General features: G+C 43.4%; 1 protein-coding gene across 1 annotated transcript in view; it reads left to right on the top strand.

Moving 5' to 3' along the window:
* LOC142302168 (uncharacterized) overlaps positions 1–20,712 on the top strand; it is a 552,463-nt gene that overhangs the window by 520,851 nt on the left and 10,900 nt on the right. Inside the window, exon 20 of the mRNA XM_075343251.1 lies at positions 7,330–7,458. Coding sequence (XP_075199366.1) covers positions 7,330–7,458 — 129 coding nt within the window. The remainder of the gene's footprint in view (positions 1–7,329; positions 7,459–20,712) is intronic.

Raw genomic sequence — 20,712 nt, 5'->3', positions numbered from 1 at the left:
TCAGCACTGTTTGCTATAAAAATAGCGTAGCAAAATGTGCATGAGGGTAGAATGCAGAGGTGGTGGAACTTGATTGGCACAAGTGGGACACTAAATTAGTATAGCAGACACTTTGTGAATGCCACTAAGTTTCAGCACTTTTTTTTATAAAATAGCATAGCAAAATGTGCATGAGGGTAGAATGCAGAGGTGGTGAGACTTGCTTGGCACAAGTGTGACACTAAATTAGTATAGCAGACACTTTGTGCATGTCACTAAGTTTCAGCACTGTTTGCTATAAAAATAGCATAGCAAACATGGGCAGGAGGGTAGAATGCAGAGGTGGTGGGACTTTCTTGGCACAAGTGGGACACTAAATTAATATAGCAGAGACTTTCTGGATGCCACTAAGTTTCGGCACTGTTTGCTATAAAAATAGCGTAGCAAAATGTGCATGAGGGTAGAATGCAGAAGTGCTGGAACTTGCTTGGCACCAGTGGGACACTAATGGAGTATAGGAGACACTTTGTGAATGCCACACTGTTTGCTATAAAAATAGCGTAGCAAAATGTGCATGAGGGTAGATTGCAGAGGTGGTGGAACTTTCTTGCTACAAGTGGGACACTAATGGAGTATAGGAGACACTTTCTGAATGCCACTAAGTTTCAGCACTGCTTGCTACTAAAATAGCGTAGCAAACATGGGCAGGAGGGTAGAATGCAGAGGTGCTGGAACTTGCTTGGCACCAGTGGGACAACAATGGAGTATAGCAGCCACTTTTTGGATGCCACTAAGTTTCAGCACTTTTTGCTATAAAAATAGCGTGGCAAAAGTGGGCAGGTGGGTACAGTGGCCGGGTTCTGTGGGGCAGTGAACATGAAAGGAAGCCTCACTTTCTATCCCTCCTAATGGTGAAATGCAGCAAGGAATTCCCTGAGCTTAGGTACACAGACGTTATCTGAAGCTGTATACTGCATTTTCATAGACCTGCACGTCAGCTATGGCTCTGAGCCCCAGTAAATCAGCCCTGAAAAGGGCTGAAATAAACTTCTGTCCCTAATCTGTCCAGCGTTGTGTGTGTAGCGTACGCAGCAGGAGCGGTGACTGTCATCTACACGCAGAAGACAGATAATGTCGCCGTGAGGGAAAATGGACGTATTTATAATGCAAGGACATGTGACATTCACAGCCTATGACACATGCCCTTGCTTATCTGGCAAAAAGTCCACTTAGCTGTGTGTGTGTCTGGGATTGGCTGAAATGCTGGCCCGCCCCACTGCACGCACGCTCAGGAAAAAAAAAAATGGTGATCGCCATTATCCCAGCAGCACAAATCTCATCTGCGTCCCCCTTGCACACTATGCACTGAAATGATAATAGTGTGAATCACAGTGACTCACACTATTACAGTGAAAAGCCAGTTAGTAACTAGCTAGGCTTTTTGCTGATCGAACCGTTATCAAATGTAACTTGAGCTGTCGAGCTTTTAGCAAAAAGCTCGCATTCCAGTTCGATCTCGACCACTCCAAAAATCTTTCGAACATGAAATTGGCGAACCTCGAACATCGCTTATCTCTAATCTATATACAGGGGTCTGGAAACATTTTTTATTTTATTATGTCAGCAGAGAGGGTAGGTGGGGGAAGCAGTGCATATGTATGAGATCTAATGAAGAGACCTGTAAGTAGTGTGACAGCCATGGGGAATCTTAGCAGTCCTTTTTTTCACTACCCCTCCCAATCACGGTAATGCCAGTACCAAAGATGGGTACAGCATTATTGTGATTGAGGAGCAATCCCAGCATGTTTAGTGTCTCAAATTCAGGTGCCAGATATGCTGAGAAGGGTCCTGAAAGGTGAACACCAAAATACTCAACGAGTAACGGATATCGCAAAATTTTAATATTTGAGGAAGTAATGAATAGTGCCGGTTAGATTCGTTCATCACTAGTAATGAGTATTATAGAAGTCAATGATTGTACAGTTCGGCTCTCTGCCCAATTAAAGCCACCCATAGAAAGAGCATTTCAGGTGGTGGGTGGTTTTTTGTTTTTTTTTTTACACACTACATCCAAAACGCTTTGTTTTTATCCCGAGTGAGATCTATTCACTGACTTCAAGTGGCTCTCACTGAGGTGACGAATCCCATCATAAACATCCGTACACCTGCAGTACTCTGCCAAGCGCCGAGAGTACCCAAGCACAGAGATGATCAATCGAGTACCAAGCAGTGGTGAGCAGGATCACACACCATTACTAATAGTGAAAGCAGAATGGGGAAAAGTTTACTTTATTTTTTTTGTTTTTTTTAAATTTCACCTCTCTGTTGCAGAGATATTAGCAATCAAAGTAATTAACATTTAATAAGTTAACAACCAATTGCACTTAACAAACGTTATCAGATAGAAAATCATACAGGGAGATTAAGTTCATGCCCCCAGTGAAAACTATCTGATAACACCCACTGAGACTTAAGCTGGTGTCACACTAAGCGACAGCGACAACGACGTCGCTGTTACGTCACCATTTTCGGTGACGTAACAGCGACCTTGTAAGTCGCTGTTATGATCGCTGCTTAGCTGTCAAACAGCAGAAGCAGCGATCATAACGTCGCTGTGCTACATGTGCAGAGAGCAGGGAGCCGCGCTTAGCGCTGGCTCCTTGCTCTCCTAGGTACAGTACACATCGGGTTAATTAACCCGATGTGTACTGCAGCTACATGTCACAGTGCAGAGAGCAGGGAGCCGCGCGCACTGCTTAGCGCTGGCTCCTTGCTCTCCTTGCTACAGTATACATCGGGTTAATTACCCGATGCATACTGCAGCCACATGTCACAGTGCAGGAGCCGGCACTGGCAGCAAGAGCGGAGGCTGGTAACCAGCGTAAACATCGGGTAACTAGGGAAAGGTCTTCCCTTGGTTACCCGATGTTTACGCTGGTTACAGCTTACCGCAGCTGCCAGTGCCGGCTCCTGATCGCTTCATTTCGTCGCTCTCTCGCTGTCACACACAGCGATGTGTGTGTCACAGCGGGAGAGTGACGACCAAAAAATGAAGCTGGACATTCAGCAATGAGCGGCGACCTCACAGCAGGGGCCAGGTCGTTGCTGGATGTCACACACAGCGACAGCGACGGGACGTCGCTGCAACGTCACAGAAAATGGTGACGTAGCAGCGACGTCGTTGTCGTCGTCGTTATGTGTGACACCAGCTTTAAAGGTTAACTCATTGAGTGCAAAATACTTAGATTGCTTATAATCCCACAATGAAGAGGCAAAATTGAAATGCAATGTGATGTCTTTCTTGTTTATGAAAAGCTACATATGTAGATGGTTTATTCACAATATGCCCGCATAAGTTACAGTATATTTCCCCACAAAGTGGTGAAGCTTAAAACTATGACAATAAACACTGTGGTCTGAATAAATTATTCAAACCAAATGAAGCTATAGAAATCAATTCAATATTAAAAAGTATTAATTTTTTTAAAAAATATTATTAAAAGATCATATGAATATAACATTTCCAATAAAGTTCCAAAATAATACAACCAGGGACACAGATGTGAGTCAAAAATAGGTAAACAATATACAGTATAATAGATAGAAAAAAAAAAATATATACATATTTTTTTATATATAAATCTGTGACCTATTATTACTTCCACTGTAACAAATAAATACGTTAGGGCTAAATTTTGAATAAATATTTTAAGTATATAATATATTTTATTATATACCTACATATTTGTATAACTATTCCATGTATTTATTAAGAATTTAGCCCTAACGTATATATTTATTATAGTGCCAGTAAAAATAGGTCACAGTTTTATATATAAAAAAGATATATGAACAACGGCAAAGCAGAGTCCAGCAATAACGTGAGCAATCCAGGATGCTGTTAAAAAATTTTTATTTCTTTTTTTTCATAGATCCATTAAAATACAGTGGTCGAAGCAATTCAGAACAGCATTATCGCAGGAAAGTAGCGCAGATAGGACTACGCGTTTCAGCGGTAAAATCCGCCTTCTTCACGGTCCAGAATCTAATAAAAAAATATATATACAGACCAAAAGTTTAGACACACCTCATTCAAAGAGTTTTCTTTATTTTCATGACTCTGAAAATTGTAGATTCACATTGAAGGCATCAAAACTGTGAATTAACACGTGTGGAATGAAATACTTAACAAAAAAGTGTGAAACATCTGAAAATATGTCTTATATTCTAAGTTCTTCAAAGTAGCCACTTTTGCTTTGATTACTGCTTTGCACACTCTTGGCATTCTCTTGATGAGCTTCAAGACGTAGTCACCGGAAAAGGTCTTCACTTCACAGATGTGCCCTGTCAGGTTTAATAAGTGGGATTTCTTGCCTTATAATTGGGGTTTGCACCATCAGTTGTGTTGTGCAGAAGTCTGGTGGATACACAGCTGATAGTCCTACTGAATAGACTGTTAAAATTTGTATTACGGGAAGAAAAAAGCAGCTAAGTAAAAACGAGTGACCATCATTACTTTAAGAAATGAAGGTCAGTCAGTCCGAAAAATTGGGAAAACTTTGAAAGTGTCCCCAAGTGCAGTGGCAAAAGCCATCAAACGCTACAAAGAAACTGGCTCACATGAGGAACGCTGCAGGAAAGGAAGACCAAGAGTCACCTCTGCTGCGGAGGATAAGTTTATCCGAGTCACCAGTCTCAGAAAATGCAGGTTAACAGCAGCTCAGATTAGAGACCAGGTCAATGCCACACAGAGTTCTAACAGAAGACACATCTCTAGAACAACTGTTAAGAGGAGACTTTGTGCAGCAGGCCTTCGTGGTAAAATAGCTGCTAGGAAACCACTGTTAAGGACAGGCAACAAGCAGAAGAGACTTATTTGGGCTAAAGAACACAAGGAATGGATATTAGACAAGTGGAAATCTGTGCTTTGGTCTGATGAGTCTAAATTTGAGATCTTTGGATCCAACCACCGTGTCTTTGTGCGACGCAGAAAAGATGAACGGATGGACTCTACATGCCTTGTTCCCACCGTTAAGCAGGTGGTGTGATGGTGTGGGGGTGATTTACTGGTGACACTGTTGGGGATTTATTCAAAATTGAAGGCATACTGAACCAGCACGGCTACCACAGCATCTTGCAGCGGCGTGCTATTCCATCCGGTTTGCGTTTAGTTGCACCAGCATTTCTTTTTCAACAGGACAATGACCCCAAACACTCCTCCAGGCTGTGTGAGGGTTATTTGACTAAGAAGGAGAGTGATGGGGTGCTACACCAGATGATCTGGCCTCCAGAGTCACCAGACCTGAACCCAATCAAGATGGTTTGGGGTGATCTGGACCGCAGAGTGAAGGCAAAAGGGCCAACAAATGCTAAGCATCTCTGGGAACTCCTTCAAGACTGTTGGAAGACCATTTCCGGTGACTACCTCTTGAAGCTCATCAAGAGAATGCCAAGAGTGTGCAAAACAGTAATCAAAGCAAAAGGTGGCTACTTTGAAGAACTTAGAATATAAGACATATTTTCAGTTGTTTCACACTTTTTTGTTAAGTATTTTATTCCACATGTGTTAATTCATAGTTTTGATGCCTTCAATGTGAATCTACAATTTTCAGAGTCATGAAAATAAAGAAATCTCTTTTAAAGAGAAAGTGTGTCCAAACTTTTGATCTGTACTGCATACATATATATATATATGTATATAATATATTTCCATCTAAAATATTTTTCTATATAATATACATATTTTTTACCTGTTTTTGACTCACATCTGTGTCCCTGGTTGTATTATTGTGGAACTTTATTAGAAATGTTATATTTATATGATCTTTTAATAATATTTGAAATAAAAATTAATACTTTTTAATATTGAATTGATTTCTATAGCTTCATTTGGTTTGAAAAATTTAATCAGACCTCAGTGTTTATTATATGTAGATGGGTGACTTTACCAGGCGTGGCTTCTGATGAAACTTTTTTGAGTTGCTACTTTGACATTAGTTTTTGTGTAATTGTATCACTGTCAGTGAACAGGTGTTCTTTTTGCTTTTGTCATTATGCTCTATTAGAAGAAAAATATTGATTTACTCATACAATAATTCCTACCCATAATTCTTATATCTAGTCCTCCATATGGGTTCTAAGCTCCCTGATGGGTGAAGTGACCACTGCAGAGGCAGTAAGATAAAGATATAAGACAGTATCTTTTATCTCAAAGGGAATGAGACCACTGCAACCAATCAATGGGCCCAGATTTGCTGCAGCAGTCAGCTGACACCCTCCGTAGGAGGAAAAACCCAAGATACTTGAAGGAAATATTTTCCTTATAGAGTGGTGATTGCCTGATATCTGACATCTGCTATCTTAGGATAACAAAGTTTAAAGTTCTATATATTAGTGGCCAAACTCTTTTTTTTCCATGTCTTTTAAGCGGGCTTTGCACGTTGCGACATCGCAAGCCGATGCTGCGATGTCGAACGCAATAGTCCCCGCCCCCGTCGCAGCAGCGATATCTTGTGATTCCTGGCGTAGCGAACATTATCGCTATGGCAGCTTCACATGCACTCACCTGTCCTGCGACGTCGCTCTGGCCGGCGTCCCGCCTCCTTCCTAAGGGGGCGGTTAGTACAACGTCACAGCGACGTCACACGGCAGACGGCCAATTGAAGCGGAGGGGTGGAGATGAGCAGGATGTAAACATCCCGCCCACCTTCCTCCTTCCGTATAGCCGCTGGCGGCAGGTAAGGTGATGTTCCTCGCTCCTGCGGCGTAACACACAGCGATGTGTGCTGACGCAGGAACGAGGAACAACATCGTACCTGTCGCGGCGGCATAATTTTGAAAAAGTCGGAGCCTACACCGATGATACGATAACGACGCTTTTGTGCTCGTTAATCGTATCATCTAGGATTTACACACTACGATGTCGAAAGTGATGCCAGATGTGCGTCACGTTCGATTTGACCCCACCGACATCGCACCTGCGATGTTGCAACGTTCAAAGCCGTCCTTAGTCCCACTTGGGAATAAATTGTGTGATTTTCTGCTTTTATAACACAGTAGAATACTTCTGCACTGTGTCTGCCAATGTAATACTATCATGCAGCATTTCAGGGTTTGCCTTGTCCTGGTACTCACAAGCCAGCCCGGATAAAACTATATGTAGCATTATAACATGTGGGATTGGATTTCACTTTATCGGATAAATACCACTATGTCAGGGATTTTTTTCAAATTTTTGGACCCATTTACTTACCTTCTACATGTAAAAATATGGTATGCCACTTGTACATGATTTCTGGGTTTATTGTGATAATTACAAATTATAACTGGATTGTCTTATTTTCATTTCAGATCCTTGACAATCAAAATAACAAAATAGGATATCTGAGAATAATAAAACCGGAACAGACAACAGACAAAGTCTATAAAGAAATAAAATACTTTGTTAGAGGACAGCCAAGCCTTGAGGCCAGACCTAAGGTATATGATATGTTAAAAAAAAATGCACAATGTGATTTATGATGGAGTGGAACTAAATGCTATCCGGAATTTGCAAAAATTCACATTAGATAAAATGTGGATATTTGTACTTTGCTTCCATTTTTCTGTACTGTGGCATTCCACTAGAATGTTAAAATATTTTTTGAGCATACAAAATGGGGTAGAGAAGGGGTTAATGCCGTGCATCAGCCGAATGAAGATGTAGAATGTTGATGAAGATAAGTAATTATTTTATTTCATAGGTCTACGCATTTCGAGGGGAAAAGCTCTTCCTCAGGACCAGTACATCAACAACAAGTTGAAACCTCGAAACGCGTAGACCTATGAAATAAAAGAATACTTATCTTCATCAACATTCTACATCTTAATTCAGCTGATGCGCGGCATTAACCCCTTCTCTACCCCATTTTGTATGCTCATCCACGTGGGGCTGCAGCAGACGCCATTATCTCATGCGTACTAGTGGTTGTGACTATCACAACTGATCCTGGTAAGTGTATATTTTTCCGGTATACCCCACCGATTATTTTGGTATTGCACTATCAGCGCTCCTTATTTTCAAAAATATTTTTTGAAAAACTCAGTTTACTCGCCTCGTTGCTCACCTATCCGGCACTTTTACTCCTCAATGTTACCCATGTTTTCCTCTCCACTTTTTCTGATTGGCGTCACGAGCAATAAAACTTCCAGATTTTCCTGTCACGATAGGATGGGATTTCTTGCTTTGATGAAGGCCTGGGAGGATTCTGCTCATGTCCTTGTATTTCACAACCCATGTTGTGATGTCATAAAAAAATGCTGATAAATTCTTCTTAACATACAAAAAAGTAAAGATTTTACTGGTGAGATTTAACAACTTTACATCCCAAAAAAATACTGTTGACTATTCTCACAGCTTCATTTCTCAGCATGTACCAACCTAGAAACATAACCTAATACACTATCAGGTGTAAGGAATGTAAACATCACAATGTTTTTTAAATGTACCATATGTTTTTTGTTTTATAAGACGCACCGGATTAAAGACGTATCCCAAATTTAGAGAATAAAAAGGTAAAAAAAAAAAAGACCACGCTTTGAACATCCCCCTGAGCAATGTTCAATCCATGATCCAAAAATTGAAACAGTATGGCACAACTGCAAACCTACAAAGACATGGCTGTCCAGCAAAACTCACATTACAAGAAGGGGGTACTAATGATAGAAGAGCCAAGAGGCCCATGGTTACTCTCAAGAAGCTGCATAAATCCACAGCTTAGATGGTAGAATCAGTGCACAGGTCAACTATTTGTCACATACTACACAAATCTGCCTTTTAGGAAACAGCGGCAAAAAGAAAGCCATTTTTGAAAGCATGAAACCATAAGATGTCTCATTTTCAGTTTTAAAAAACCCATGTAGGAGACACATATGAACAGAGCAACTTCTCCCACTGCTCATTAAGACCAAAGTAGAAGTTTTTTGGCTAAATGCAAAATGCTGTGTGTGCTAGGAAACTAACATTGTGCATAACCCTTAAAACACCATCCCAACTGTCACAGATGATGGAGGCGGCCTCCTGATGTGTGGCAGCTTTTCTTCAGCAGGGGCAGGGACGCTGGTCAGAGGGGATAGCAAGATCAATGGAGTGAAATACAAGGCAATTCTGGGGAAAATCTGTTAGAAGTTGCAAAATACTAGAGACAGAGGCATATGTTCACCTATCAGCAGGAAAACAACAGTAAAAACACTTAGGACGGCTTTGCACTTTGCAACATTGCACGTTGCAACATCACACGTGCGATGTCGGTGGGGTCAAATCGAAAGTGACGCACATCCGGCGTCACTTTCAACATCGTAGTGTGTAAATCCTAGATGATACGATTAACAAGCGCAAAAGCGTTGTTATCGTATCATCGGTGTAGGCTCCGACTTTTTCAAAATTACTCTGCCGCGACAGGTACGATGTTGTTCCTCGTTCCTGCGGTAGCACACATTGCTGTGTGTGAAGCCACAGGAGCGAGGAACATCACCTTACCTGCCACCGGCGGCTATATGGAAGGAAGAAGGTGGGCGGGATGTTTACATCCTGGCAATCACCGCCCCTCCACTTTGATTGTCCGCCTGCCGTGTGACGACGTATGACCCGCCCCCTTAGGAAGGAGGCAGGACGCCGGCTAGAGCGACGTCGTAGGACAAGTGAGTGCATGTGAAGCTGCTGTAGCGATAATGTTCGCTACCCCAGGAATCACAAGATATCGCTGCTGCGACGGGGGCGAGGACTATCGCGTGCGACATCGCAGCATCGGCTTGCTATGTCGCAACGTGCAAAGCCCGCCTTAGAAGCTTTGACAAGACTTGACAATTGTTTGTATTAGATGCCTCCATTAAATCTCAGTAAGATCATATGCAAAAAAGAAGAGACAACAATTTCAGCCTCTAGATGTACAAAGCCAGTAGAGGTATCCCCAAAATTACTTTCAGTTGTATTTATAGTGAAAGGAGGTCTTAAAAAGTATTTACTCAGTGGTTGAATACAAATGCACATCCCAATATTCACATTTATATTTTTATCATATTTAGAAAACCAGGTATAATTTCCTTTTAAACTTCACTAGAGATGAGCTGACCCATTAAAATTCAATTTGGTGGGTTTAGACTGACTTTAGATAAAGTTTGGTTCTTGACCAAGACTTGACCTGGACCCCAATGGAAGTCATTATTTGGGCACTTCGGGTCTTTGCCCACATGCAGCCAGTCATAACCAGAACACTTCCAGGGAAGGATGGAGGAGGTTTTTGCATTTATTTTTTGGTGCACACCACATGTGATAACACTATTGTTACCCCAGTGTAAGCCATTCAACAATTCAGTTTTGTTCGATCACTTACCCCTTTTAAAAAAAAATATTTTCTCATAACATGTGTTTTTGTATAGGATTGTGGTGCTTTATGATGATTGGGAGATGTGTTTAATAAGTAGAGAAGCTGGGGACTCGGGAGAAGCCAGACGTGTGCGGCACCATTTTTTTTCTTAACTTTATTTGTGGATATTCCTGCAGCCAATCATGGTGCAGCAAAAATCCACAAGGTTCAGACACAAGGGCTTGTGTCATTGGCTGCCTAAGTCACATGTCCTTCTTCATCTAAATTGTGGACAGGTGGCATCAGCACCATTTTGTGAATGTGAAATGTTAGGGAAGGTGATGCTGCCAGTGATCCTAGACAGTGAGCCTATCTATTGGTTTAATGATCGGTAGTTGATAGATAGGAGAGTTATAGTGTAGAATAGGGACACAAAGTGTAAGGACAGCTGTGTGCCACAAATTGGCATTTCATGATAGAAATAGCAATAGCTACTTGTGAATGCCTGCTAAAGAGTTGCCAGGGAAGGATCTGAATAGCTATTGATCCTTATTACTGGCTGCTCCCAATTAGCCAGTCAATCACATTTCTACATATTGTTAGTTAGCACTCACTGCCTGCTGTAAATTTGCTAGTAAACTAGATAAAAAAGTCTAGTCAGTTTTCATTGTCTGGTCAAAATTACTCAGTCAATCACATTTGTATGTATTGTTAGTGATGAAAAGATGGAAATCTTACCAGTATCCACATAACCAGTAAATTAAAAGCAAACCTTTATTCCAAATCTATAAAAAAGAAAAAAAACAACATTAAAACAACAGTCTAGACAGAGATCTTAAAACCGCTCTTAATCATGACATACTGTCATGACATACATACATATTAGAAGGCATTAAATAGTAAATGCTTAATTACACAAATACACAAAAGATGAGAACTCTCACAACCAACATTATATAGTTGTCAGGAAAAAACAATAGTTGGATTCATTGCCCAATGAAAACCCCCTAAAAATACTAAAAATAAAAACAAATTGCATATAAAACAAAACCTCTTTCAAAAAAGTATATGTAAACATAAATGCATTTATCTGTAAATGTCCATAACATGTCTGCATTATATATCCATAACAATGATAAACACACACATAAAAATACAGAAAAATATTAATGCAGTGCAAAGATGCAAATATAAAAAGTGCATCTAATTCAATGACTACAAAAATCCACAAAGCTCAAATAAATAATAACAAAAAAGTCCATGAATGGATTATAATAGTGGATAAACCCACCCGGTCTCCATTAGAATCCAAACACAAAACATTAGGCAAAAATCTTCAATAATATCAGAAAATAAATCATAAACAAAATTTAGTCCAGGAAAGGTCACAGGCATTCAAACAAAGTGTCTTTAGTATCATTAGGTAGGTAAATCAGTAGAGAAAATTAGTCCAGGAAAATTCAGAGACTTTCAAGATCTGGTATCTTCAAAACTCCAAGTAAGGGATCAGCAGCAGAGTTAATTCAGGAAAGCTGATGGACATTCACACAAGGTGTCTTCAGTATCATAAGTAGAGTTGAGCAATGTTCGAGTCGAACGGTTCGCCAATTTCAAATTTGAGTGATTTTGGGCGGTGTTCGAGTCGTTCGACGAACTCAAACGATTTGCATCAAGTTCGGCAGTTCGAGTTACCGTTCAATAATGGCTCGATCACCAAATGGTGTAGCTAGTTACTAGCTGGCTTTTCACTGTAATAGTGTGAGTCACTGTGAATCATGATATTATCAAAATTCAGCGTATGGTGTGCGGGGGGGATGGCTTTTAGATTAGTGCTGCTGCTGAGTGCTGAAAGAATGGCAACCGCCATTTTTTTTTTCCTCACTGCGCGTACAGTGGGGCGGGCCAGGCTGTCAGCCAATCACAGACACACACACAGCAAAGTGGATTTTTGCCAAACAAGCAAGGGCATGTGTCATAGGCTGTGCATGTCACATGTCCTTGCCTTATAAGACATGGCCATTTTCCCCATCGCCGCCATTATCTCTTGCTACGGGTGGGTGACAGCCACCGCTCCTGCTCCCGCTGCTGCTGCTGCTGTATGTGCTATAGACATACAGTGCAATCTACACAGCGCTTTAGGGATTAGGGACTACTTTTAATTTCAGCCCTTTTCAGGGCTGCATTACAGCCTTTCATAGCCATTTTTGCTAGGCAGGTCTGCACCAGCGCTGTGCAGGGATTTATCACAACGTCTGGCTAAATCAGCTCAGGCACTTCCTTGGGGAATTGTTTCATTGGTAGGGATAGAAAGTGAGGGTTCCTCTGCTGACAAGCTAGCTACAGCACCTGTGCATTCTACACACCTGTCCATTTTTGCTTTGCAATTTTAATTGCAAAAAGTGCTGCCACTTTTAGGGGAATACTAAAATTGTCTGGGATACTACCTTAGGGTTCCTCAGCTGTCAAGCAAGGTAAACAACCTGTGCATTCTACACACCTGTCCATTTTTGCTTTGCAATTTTAATTTACAAAATTGCTGACACTTTTAGGGGCATACTAAAATTGTCTGGGATATTACCTTACGGTTCCTGTGCTGTCAAGCAAGGTACACAACCTGTGCATTCTACACACCTGTCCATTTTTGCTACACAGTTTTAATGCAAAAAGTTCTGACACTTTTAGGGGCATACTAAAATTGTCTGGGATAGTCAGTGTTGGTTCTTCAGCTGTCAATAAAGCTAGACCACCTCTGCAACCTCCACCACCTCTCCATTTTTGCTATGACATTTTAAGTGTCCAATTTGGTCACAAACCAAATGACTGCCAAAAGGACAGATGCTGCTGTAAAGGGGAACAGGCATGTTGAAAAGGGAAAAAAAAGTTTGTGTCCATGGGGTAGGTGGTAAAGCTACAGTAACATCTGCTGAAGAAAGGCCATCTTCCAGCAAAAGTAAGATGTCTACTACTTTCCGTGGACAATCTGATGTGATCCCTTTTTTACAGAACCGACCAACTCTACCAAAGGTAGATGATGCACAAAAAAAGCACAGCTTGAATGGATCTCAAGTACTCCATCAAGTGGCCTCTCCTCCACCTCAACTTCAACATCCAAAAAACTCCAGTGCTCTGAGTTGTCACCCCAATCGCACTTGCTTTCCACAAGCTCTCAAGTCTCCACCTGCCCTGCAGAATATGGGGTAACAGAGATGGCTGAGTCTGCAGAGCTGTTCAGTCACACTATAGCCTGAGAATCAGAGGTCTGCTCCAAAGCCACAGTGACTCCAGACCAGGAAATGGTCTGCAGTCTGCCAGAAGCTTTGTGAGTCAGATTCAGGCCCTGATGAAGAAGTTTCTGAGCATAATGTAGACCCTCATTCCCAAACTGTAACTCGTCTTGGTGAAGACAATGAAGAACATACTGATGATGATGAGACTCAGATACCTGATTGGAATGACAACTTAATTATTCAGTCAGGGCAGAAAGAGGTTAGGTCTGAGGACGAGGCGAGTGCAAACACACAGGTTGATGATGAGGTTGTAGATCTCACTTAAGGGGGCTTTACACGGTAATGATATCGCTAGCAATTTCTAGCGATATTGAGAGCAAAAGCACCCGCCCCTGTCGTGCATGCGATTGTTTGTGATCGCTGCCGTAGCGAATATTATCGCTACGGCAGTCTCACACGCACTTACCTGGTCCGGGGCGTCACTGTGACTGCCGAACAATTCCTCCCTCAAGAGGGAAGGAAGTTCGGCATCACAGAGACGTCACCGCAGCGTCACTAAGCGGCCGGCCAATCAAAGCGAAGAGGCGGAGCTGAGCGTGATGTAAACATCCCGCCCACCTCTTCCTTCTGCATTGAGGCCAGCGGCAGGTAAGGAGACGTTCCTCGCTCTCCATGGTGAACGATTTTCATCATTTTTGAGGTTTCTTAAGGTCGCTGGTAAGTGTCACATGCTGCGATATCATTAATGATGCCGGATGTGCGTTTACTAACAACGGGACCCCGACGATAAAATATTAACAATATCGTAGCATGTATAGCCCCCTTTACTGTCAACTCACAGTAAGGCACTCGAGGAGGTCAGCAGAGGCGGTGGAGGAGGATGCGACTGATGACGAGGTTAGCTTGCACCTTTCAGGACAGAGGCGGAGCACTGGAAACACGTCAACAACTGCATCCTCAGCCACAACTCTGCCTCTGAGCACAAATCAGGGTGGCTCTGCAGGTCACATGAGCTCTAAGCCTTGCCTAGCATGATCATTTTTTGACATAGCAAAGGATTTCCCAAATCATGTCATCTGTATGATTTGTCGCCAATCTCTAAGTAGAGGGCAAAACCTCACTAGTTTGAATACTTCGTCCATGAACCGTCACATGGATATGAAGCAAAAGTAACAGTGGGAAGCTCACTGTGCTACAATGCGGCTTAGCAGAGCGGGCCAACCACCATCTGCCCCTTCAAGTGCATCCATGCGCTCTTCAACCTCTATGACTGTGGGGACAGCATTCCCACATGCTTTGCGACGCAGACCTTCCACCTCTTTAACCACAACAGGCAGTGTAATTTTCAGTTCGACAGTTGTTTTGGAAGGGGAAAAAGCTGCTGGTTTAGAGCTCTCTCAGACATCGAGAGCACCACCTTTAGATGAAGGCAACATAATGTCTCCACCTGCACTTTCCTCACAGTCGAGCAGTTTTCATGGGACACCCTACTCAATGCCATCTCAGCAAAGCAGCCAACCCTCGGTCCCTCAGATGTGGACAAGTAAAAGGCCATTGCCTCCTAGCCATGACAAAGTTAAGAGGTTGACTTTTACCCTCTGAAAGCTGTTGGCTACAGAAATGCTGCTTTTCCGCCTGTTGAACATAGAGGATTTTCGAGACCTTATGTCCGTTGCAATGCCCCAGTACCAGATGCCCAGTCGCCACTACTTCTCCAAGAAAGGTGTGTCTGCGCTACACCAGCATGTCGCACACAACATCATCGCTTCCTTGAGAAACTCTGTGTGTGACAGGGTGCATTTCACCACCGATACTTGAACCAGTAAGCATGCACAGGGGCATTACATGTCACTGACTGGGCACTGGGTAACTATGGTGAGAGATGGAGAAGGGTCTGCTGTACAAGTCTTGCTGTCCCCACGAGTTGTTCATCAATCCCCTGTATGTAGAAGTTCCTCCACTGCTTCTGCCTCCTCAACCTCGTCTGGGTCCTCCACCTTTCCCCAAAGCCTGTCTGGTCAGGCCATCCGCGTTGTAACTGCGCACAAGGAATCCCGCACACCTCCTTACTATGCTGGCAGCAGAGCTCAACGGCATCAGGCGGTCCTTACGTTGAAATGTCCGGGAAATAAGAGTCACACAGCTGACCAGTTGTCATCAGTTCTTCCGAGAGAGTTTAGTAAATTGTTGTCTCCACTCAACCTGCAGCCAGGGAAGGCCGTGTGCGACAATGCTGCAAACCTGGGTACGGCCCTTCGCCGGGGCAAGGTGACACATCTGCCTTGTATTGCTCACGTGTTGAACCTTGTTGTCCAGCAATTTTTAACCCACTATCCCAGCCCAGATGGGCTTCTGCACAGGGCACGGTCACTATCTGCTCACTTCCGCCGGTCAACCGGCGCAGCTGACCAACTTGCATCGCTTCAAAAGTCTTTCGGCCTGCCGGTTCACCGCCTGAAATGCGATGTGTGGACAAGCTGGAATTCGACTCTCCACATGTTGCAGCGACTGTGGCAGCACCGCAGAGCCCTGGTGCAATACGTTATGACGTATAGCCTGGGCCAACAAGATGCAGAGGTGGGGAAGATCACGCTGATGGAGTGGTCTCAGATCAAGGGCCTATGCACCCTTCTGCACAGTTTCGATATGGCGACAAAGATGTTTAGCGCTGACAATGCCATTATCAACATGACAATTCCAGTTATTTACATACTGGAGCACACTCTAAACAGTATTCGGAGTCAGATATTGGGACAAGAGGAAGGGGAGGAAGTACAGGAGGATTCATATGTGGAAGGGATACCAAGATCTACAAGGTCCAGACGTTCAGCATCACCAAGGCGGCAGGCATGGGACGTGGGGGGGAGGGATTAACAAGGGCGCATGGTAGCAGCCAAACTGTTGAGGAAGGTGCAGGAGCACAGGAAGAAATGGAGGACGAACTGGCGATGGGCATGGAAGACTCAGCAGATGAGGGAGACCTTGATCAAATTTCGGTTGTTCGAGGTTCAGGAGAGAGGGCAGAGGAAAGAAGCATGGTTATTATCTTGCTGCCACAAACACGGTAAGGACTTGGTCCACATGGATGTGCAAGACACATGAGCACCTTCTTGCTGCACTACCTACAACATGACCCTCGGATTGTCCGAATTGGAAGTAATGCTGACTACTGGGTTGCCACACTCTTAGATCCCCGATCCAAGTCAAAATTTGGCGAAATAATTCCAGCCATAGAAAAGGACGCATGTATGCAGAAGCTGTTATGCAATCTTAGCTCGGCTTTTCCAATAAGCACCAGGTGTGCACAGAGTGAATCTCACATTTGTAACTTGCCAACCAAGGGACTGTCAAGTCATCATCTGTCAAACCGTACCAGGAACATCGTATCTGGTGGTAACAGCAATTTTATGGAATCATTTCATGAATTTTTTAGACCATCCTTTGCAAGGCTACAAGAGACAAGAAGTCTGACACATAGTCAACGGCTGGAGAGGATGATACAGGAGTATCTCCAAGTAAATATAGATGCCATGACTCTGCAACTGGAGCCTTGCTCATTTTGGGCTTCCAATCTTGAAAATTGGCCTGAGCTCGCCACTTACGCCTTGGAGATCTTGTCATGTCCCGCAGCCAGCGTTGTCTTCCAACGTGTCTTCTGTACTGCTGGGTGTGTGCTGACAGATAAGCGCATGCATCTGTCCAGTGACAATGTGGACAGACTAACGTTCATCACGATGAACAAGTCATGGATCCGCAAGGACTTTTCTACCCCTGTGTCATCCTGGGGAAAGTAAAGTCTTGCGTATTTTTGAATATGCTTGATGCAAATCAACATGTGAAGTTTGCAACTGAGGGACAAGTGATGCCACTGAAGTGGTGTGTGTGGCCCAATTTTTGGAAAAAAGGGAAACTCTGCTTGGAGTCCCCTTGCTGTTTTTTTAAAAATGTTCCAAGATGAACAAGTCATGGTTCAGCAAGGACTTTGATACCCCAGTGTCATCCTGGGGACAGTTAAGGCTGGTGTATTTTTGAATGTGCTTGATGCAAATCAACATGTGAAGTTTGCAACTGGGGGACAAGTGATGCCACTGAAGTGGTGTGTGTGGCCCAATTTTTGGAAAAAAGGGAGACTCTGCTTCGAGTCCCCTTACTGTGTTTTATATGATTTTAGAAGGACATGACATGCCTATATCTGTGTCTCCTCCTCCTTTTACTCGTCCAACTTTTTTGTTTCAGTATGAATATATGTACTTGTCACTTTTCCATGTGTTTGTGGTGTCTTGTGAGTTGAGTGTCACCTTTTGGATGCCTTAGAAGTAGAGATGAGCGATGTTTGAGTTGAACGGTTCGCTAATTTCATGTTCAAGTTATTTTGGGGGGTGTTCGAGTCGTTCGACGAACTCGAATGATTTGCTAAAAGTTCGGCAGTTCGAGTTACGTTCGAAAACAGTTTCATCATCAAAAGCGTGGCTTTTCACAGTAGGTATATGCTCACCTTGCGTATCTGCATGCATCATGCATCCCCAGCACAATCCCTCTCTCTTTCCTATTCAACAATCACGGGTGCCTCACTGCACGGCTGTCACAAATCTGCGGCGTCTTTTCCTCTTTTGAAAATGGCTGCTGCGTCTTTATTCAATCAGTTATTCCGTGCTTTCCCCGCCCACCGGCGCCCATAATTGGTTGCAGTCAGACACGCCCCCATGATGAGTGACAGCTGTCTCACTGCAAGAAATCACAGCCGCTGGCGGGTCTATATCATGCAGTAAAATAAATACATTTTAAAAAAAATGCGGTTCCCCCAAAGTTTGATACCAGCCAGGATAAAGCCACACGGCTGGAGGCTGGTATTGTCACGATGGGGAGTGCCACGTTATGGGGAGACCACCACCCTAACAATATCACCCAGCAGCCCCCCAGAATTGCCGCATCCATTAGATGCGACAGTCCCGGGACTCTACTTAGCTCATCCCGAATTGCCCTGGTGCGGTGGCAATTGAGGTAATAATGTGGTTAATTATGACAAGCGCAAACACACAGCGAAAAATCCTTTATTTGGAATAATAATAATCTCTATTAATCCCCAACCAAAAATCGAGGTCCGAGGTAATCCACACGACAATGTCAGCTCTGCTATATGAAGATGCAGGGAGCTCTGTAGAACATGATCACTGTGTTCTCTCCACATAGCACCTGAAGTGAATCGCGCTGTCAGCGGAGACTTCAGTCTGCAATGCAGACATCAAGATTACCAAATCTGCCTATGTTTCCCATTAGAGCCAGTGGCAAAAGCTTTTGCCTAAGAAGCATTAGTTGACGAGTTCAAGTCCCGGCCGTCCCGGTAAAGAATATAATTTATTTTTAATTATTATTTATTTATAATTATAATTTAATTTAATTATGCACTGAGGGGAGGAGCTGGATATCAGCTGTGAGCCGCGGGACACACCTCTAAACTCGAAGCAGTTTACAGAATGAGGCTGCTTTGCTCACTCCCCTCTCTCTTCTCTCTCTTCTCTCTCTGCCTCTCTTTTTCTCTCTCTTTCTCTCTCTCTCTTTCTCTCTCTTTTTCTCCCCTTCTCTCTATCCCTCTCGCCTTTTTCTTTTTCCCTCTCTTCTCTCTCTCTTCTCTCTCTCTTCTCTCTTTTCTCTCTCTTCTCTCGATCTCTCCTCTCTCTCCCCTCTCTCTTCAATCTCTCTCTCTTCTCTCCTCTTCTCTCCATTTTCCTCCTCTTCTTTTCTCTCTCTCCTCTCTCTCTTTTCTCTCTCTTCTTTCTCTCTCAGACCTGGCAATTATCAGCTGATGCGGTCACCTGACGGAATCAGCTGACACTATAAGTCGAGCGGTGACGCCGGCTTTTTACCGCCCGGCCGGCTAAACTATCAGCTGATGCTGTCAGACAGGAGTCTGCACAGAAGTGGGTAGTTTTTTGTTTTTTTTGCACTGATGCATCAGCTTATTGTATAAAAGCCGTTTATACAATCAGCTGCTGTGTCATGTGATTCAGGCCCTTGAACCTGACACATCATCTGATCGCTTTGCCTTCCAGCAAACCGATCAGATGATATTGGATCCGGATTAGACAGCGTGGCACCCTTGACCCAGGATTACTGCGGAGGGGGGTTCTTTATTTCAATAAAGATGGAGTCACTAATTGTGTTGTGTTTTACTTCTAATAAAAATATTTTTCTGTGTGTTGTGTTTTTTTTTATCTGTACTAGAAATTCATGGTGGCCATGTCTAATATTGGCATGACACCATGAATTTCGGGCTTAGGGCCAGTTGATAATATACAGCTAGCCACACAGAGAAAAAATACTTTAATAGAAATAAATACACAGACACACTTAGAGACTCCATGTTTATTACTCCCTCTCATCCCTCCACGATCCATGGTCTTCTGTCTTCTTTCTCCTTCAACCCATACAGCTCTGCTACATCAGACAGAACAGCATGGGAGGAAGACGCTGCTGCTCCTCGTGCAGTCTAATCACTCAGTGAGTGAGCAGAGGCTGCATGCTGTAAGTGGTGACGTCCCCCTGACAGGCGGGTTGCTATAGTAACAGTAATCTCCGTTATTCACCGGCTGTGGCATCCAGTCCTTGCATGTGGGCTGACTTTGTAAAGAGTGCCGACATGCAGGAATGGGGAAGCCGACCGTGTGCCAGAGCATCTCGCTGGTACACGGAGATACACAATCGAGCACCGCATACCGGAGAGATGCACTGACAGGACCTAGCATGACATCTAGCCATGTGACCAGTCTGTAGCCAATGAGATAAAAGACACGTGACAGTTCACATGCTTTTTTGACATCACGGAAGGTCCTATCATCGGTGCTGGTTACCAGGAGGACGCAGCGATTATCAGAAGGAAAAGCGGCGGGAGACAGAGTGCAGGATGCGTCGTGGGGACCTGCAAGTTTAATGGCAATGTTCATTAACTGTATGTGTACATGTATAATGTGGTTTTATGTGTTTGTGTTTGCCTTCCATTGATTTCAATGGGGTTCGAGTGGTTCGTCAAACGTTCGACGAACTTGTCCTCTGTTCGACGAACCGAACTTGAATTCTAGGGGGGTGGCTCATCTCTACTTAGAACGTGTTTTCTATGTGTTTGTATGTGCTTGTGTTTGCCTGCCATTGTTTTCAATGGGGTTCAA

The sequence above is a fragment of the Anomaloglossus baeobatrachus genome, chromosome 4 (assembly GCF_048569485.1).
Source record: "Anomaloglossus baeobatrachus isolate aAnoBae1 chromosome 4, aAnoBae1.hap1, whole genome shotgun sequence".
In the NCBI taxonomy this organism is placed as follows: Eukaryota; Metazoa; Chordata; class Amphibia; order Anura; family Aromobatidae; genus Anomaloglossus; species Anomaloglossus baeobatrachus.
The sequence above is the reverse complement of the archived record's forward strand: the minus strand, read 5'-3'. Positions and strand labels throughout refer to the sequence as shown.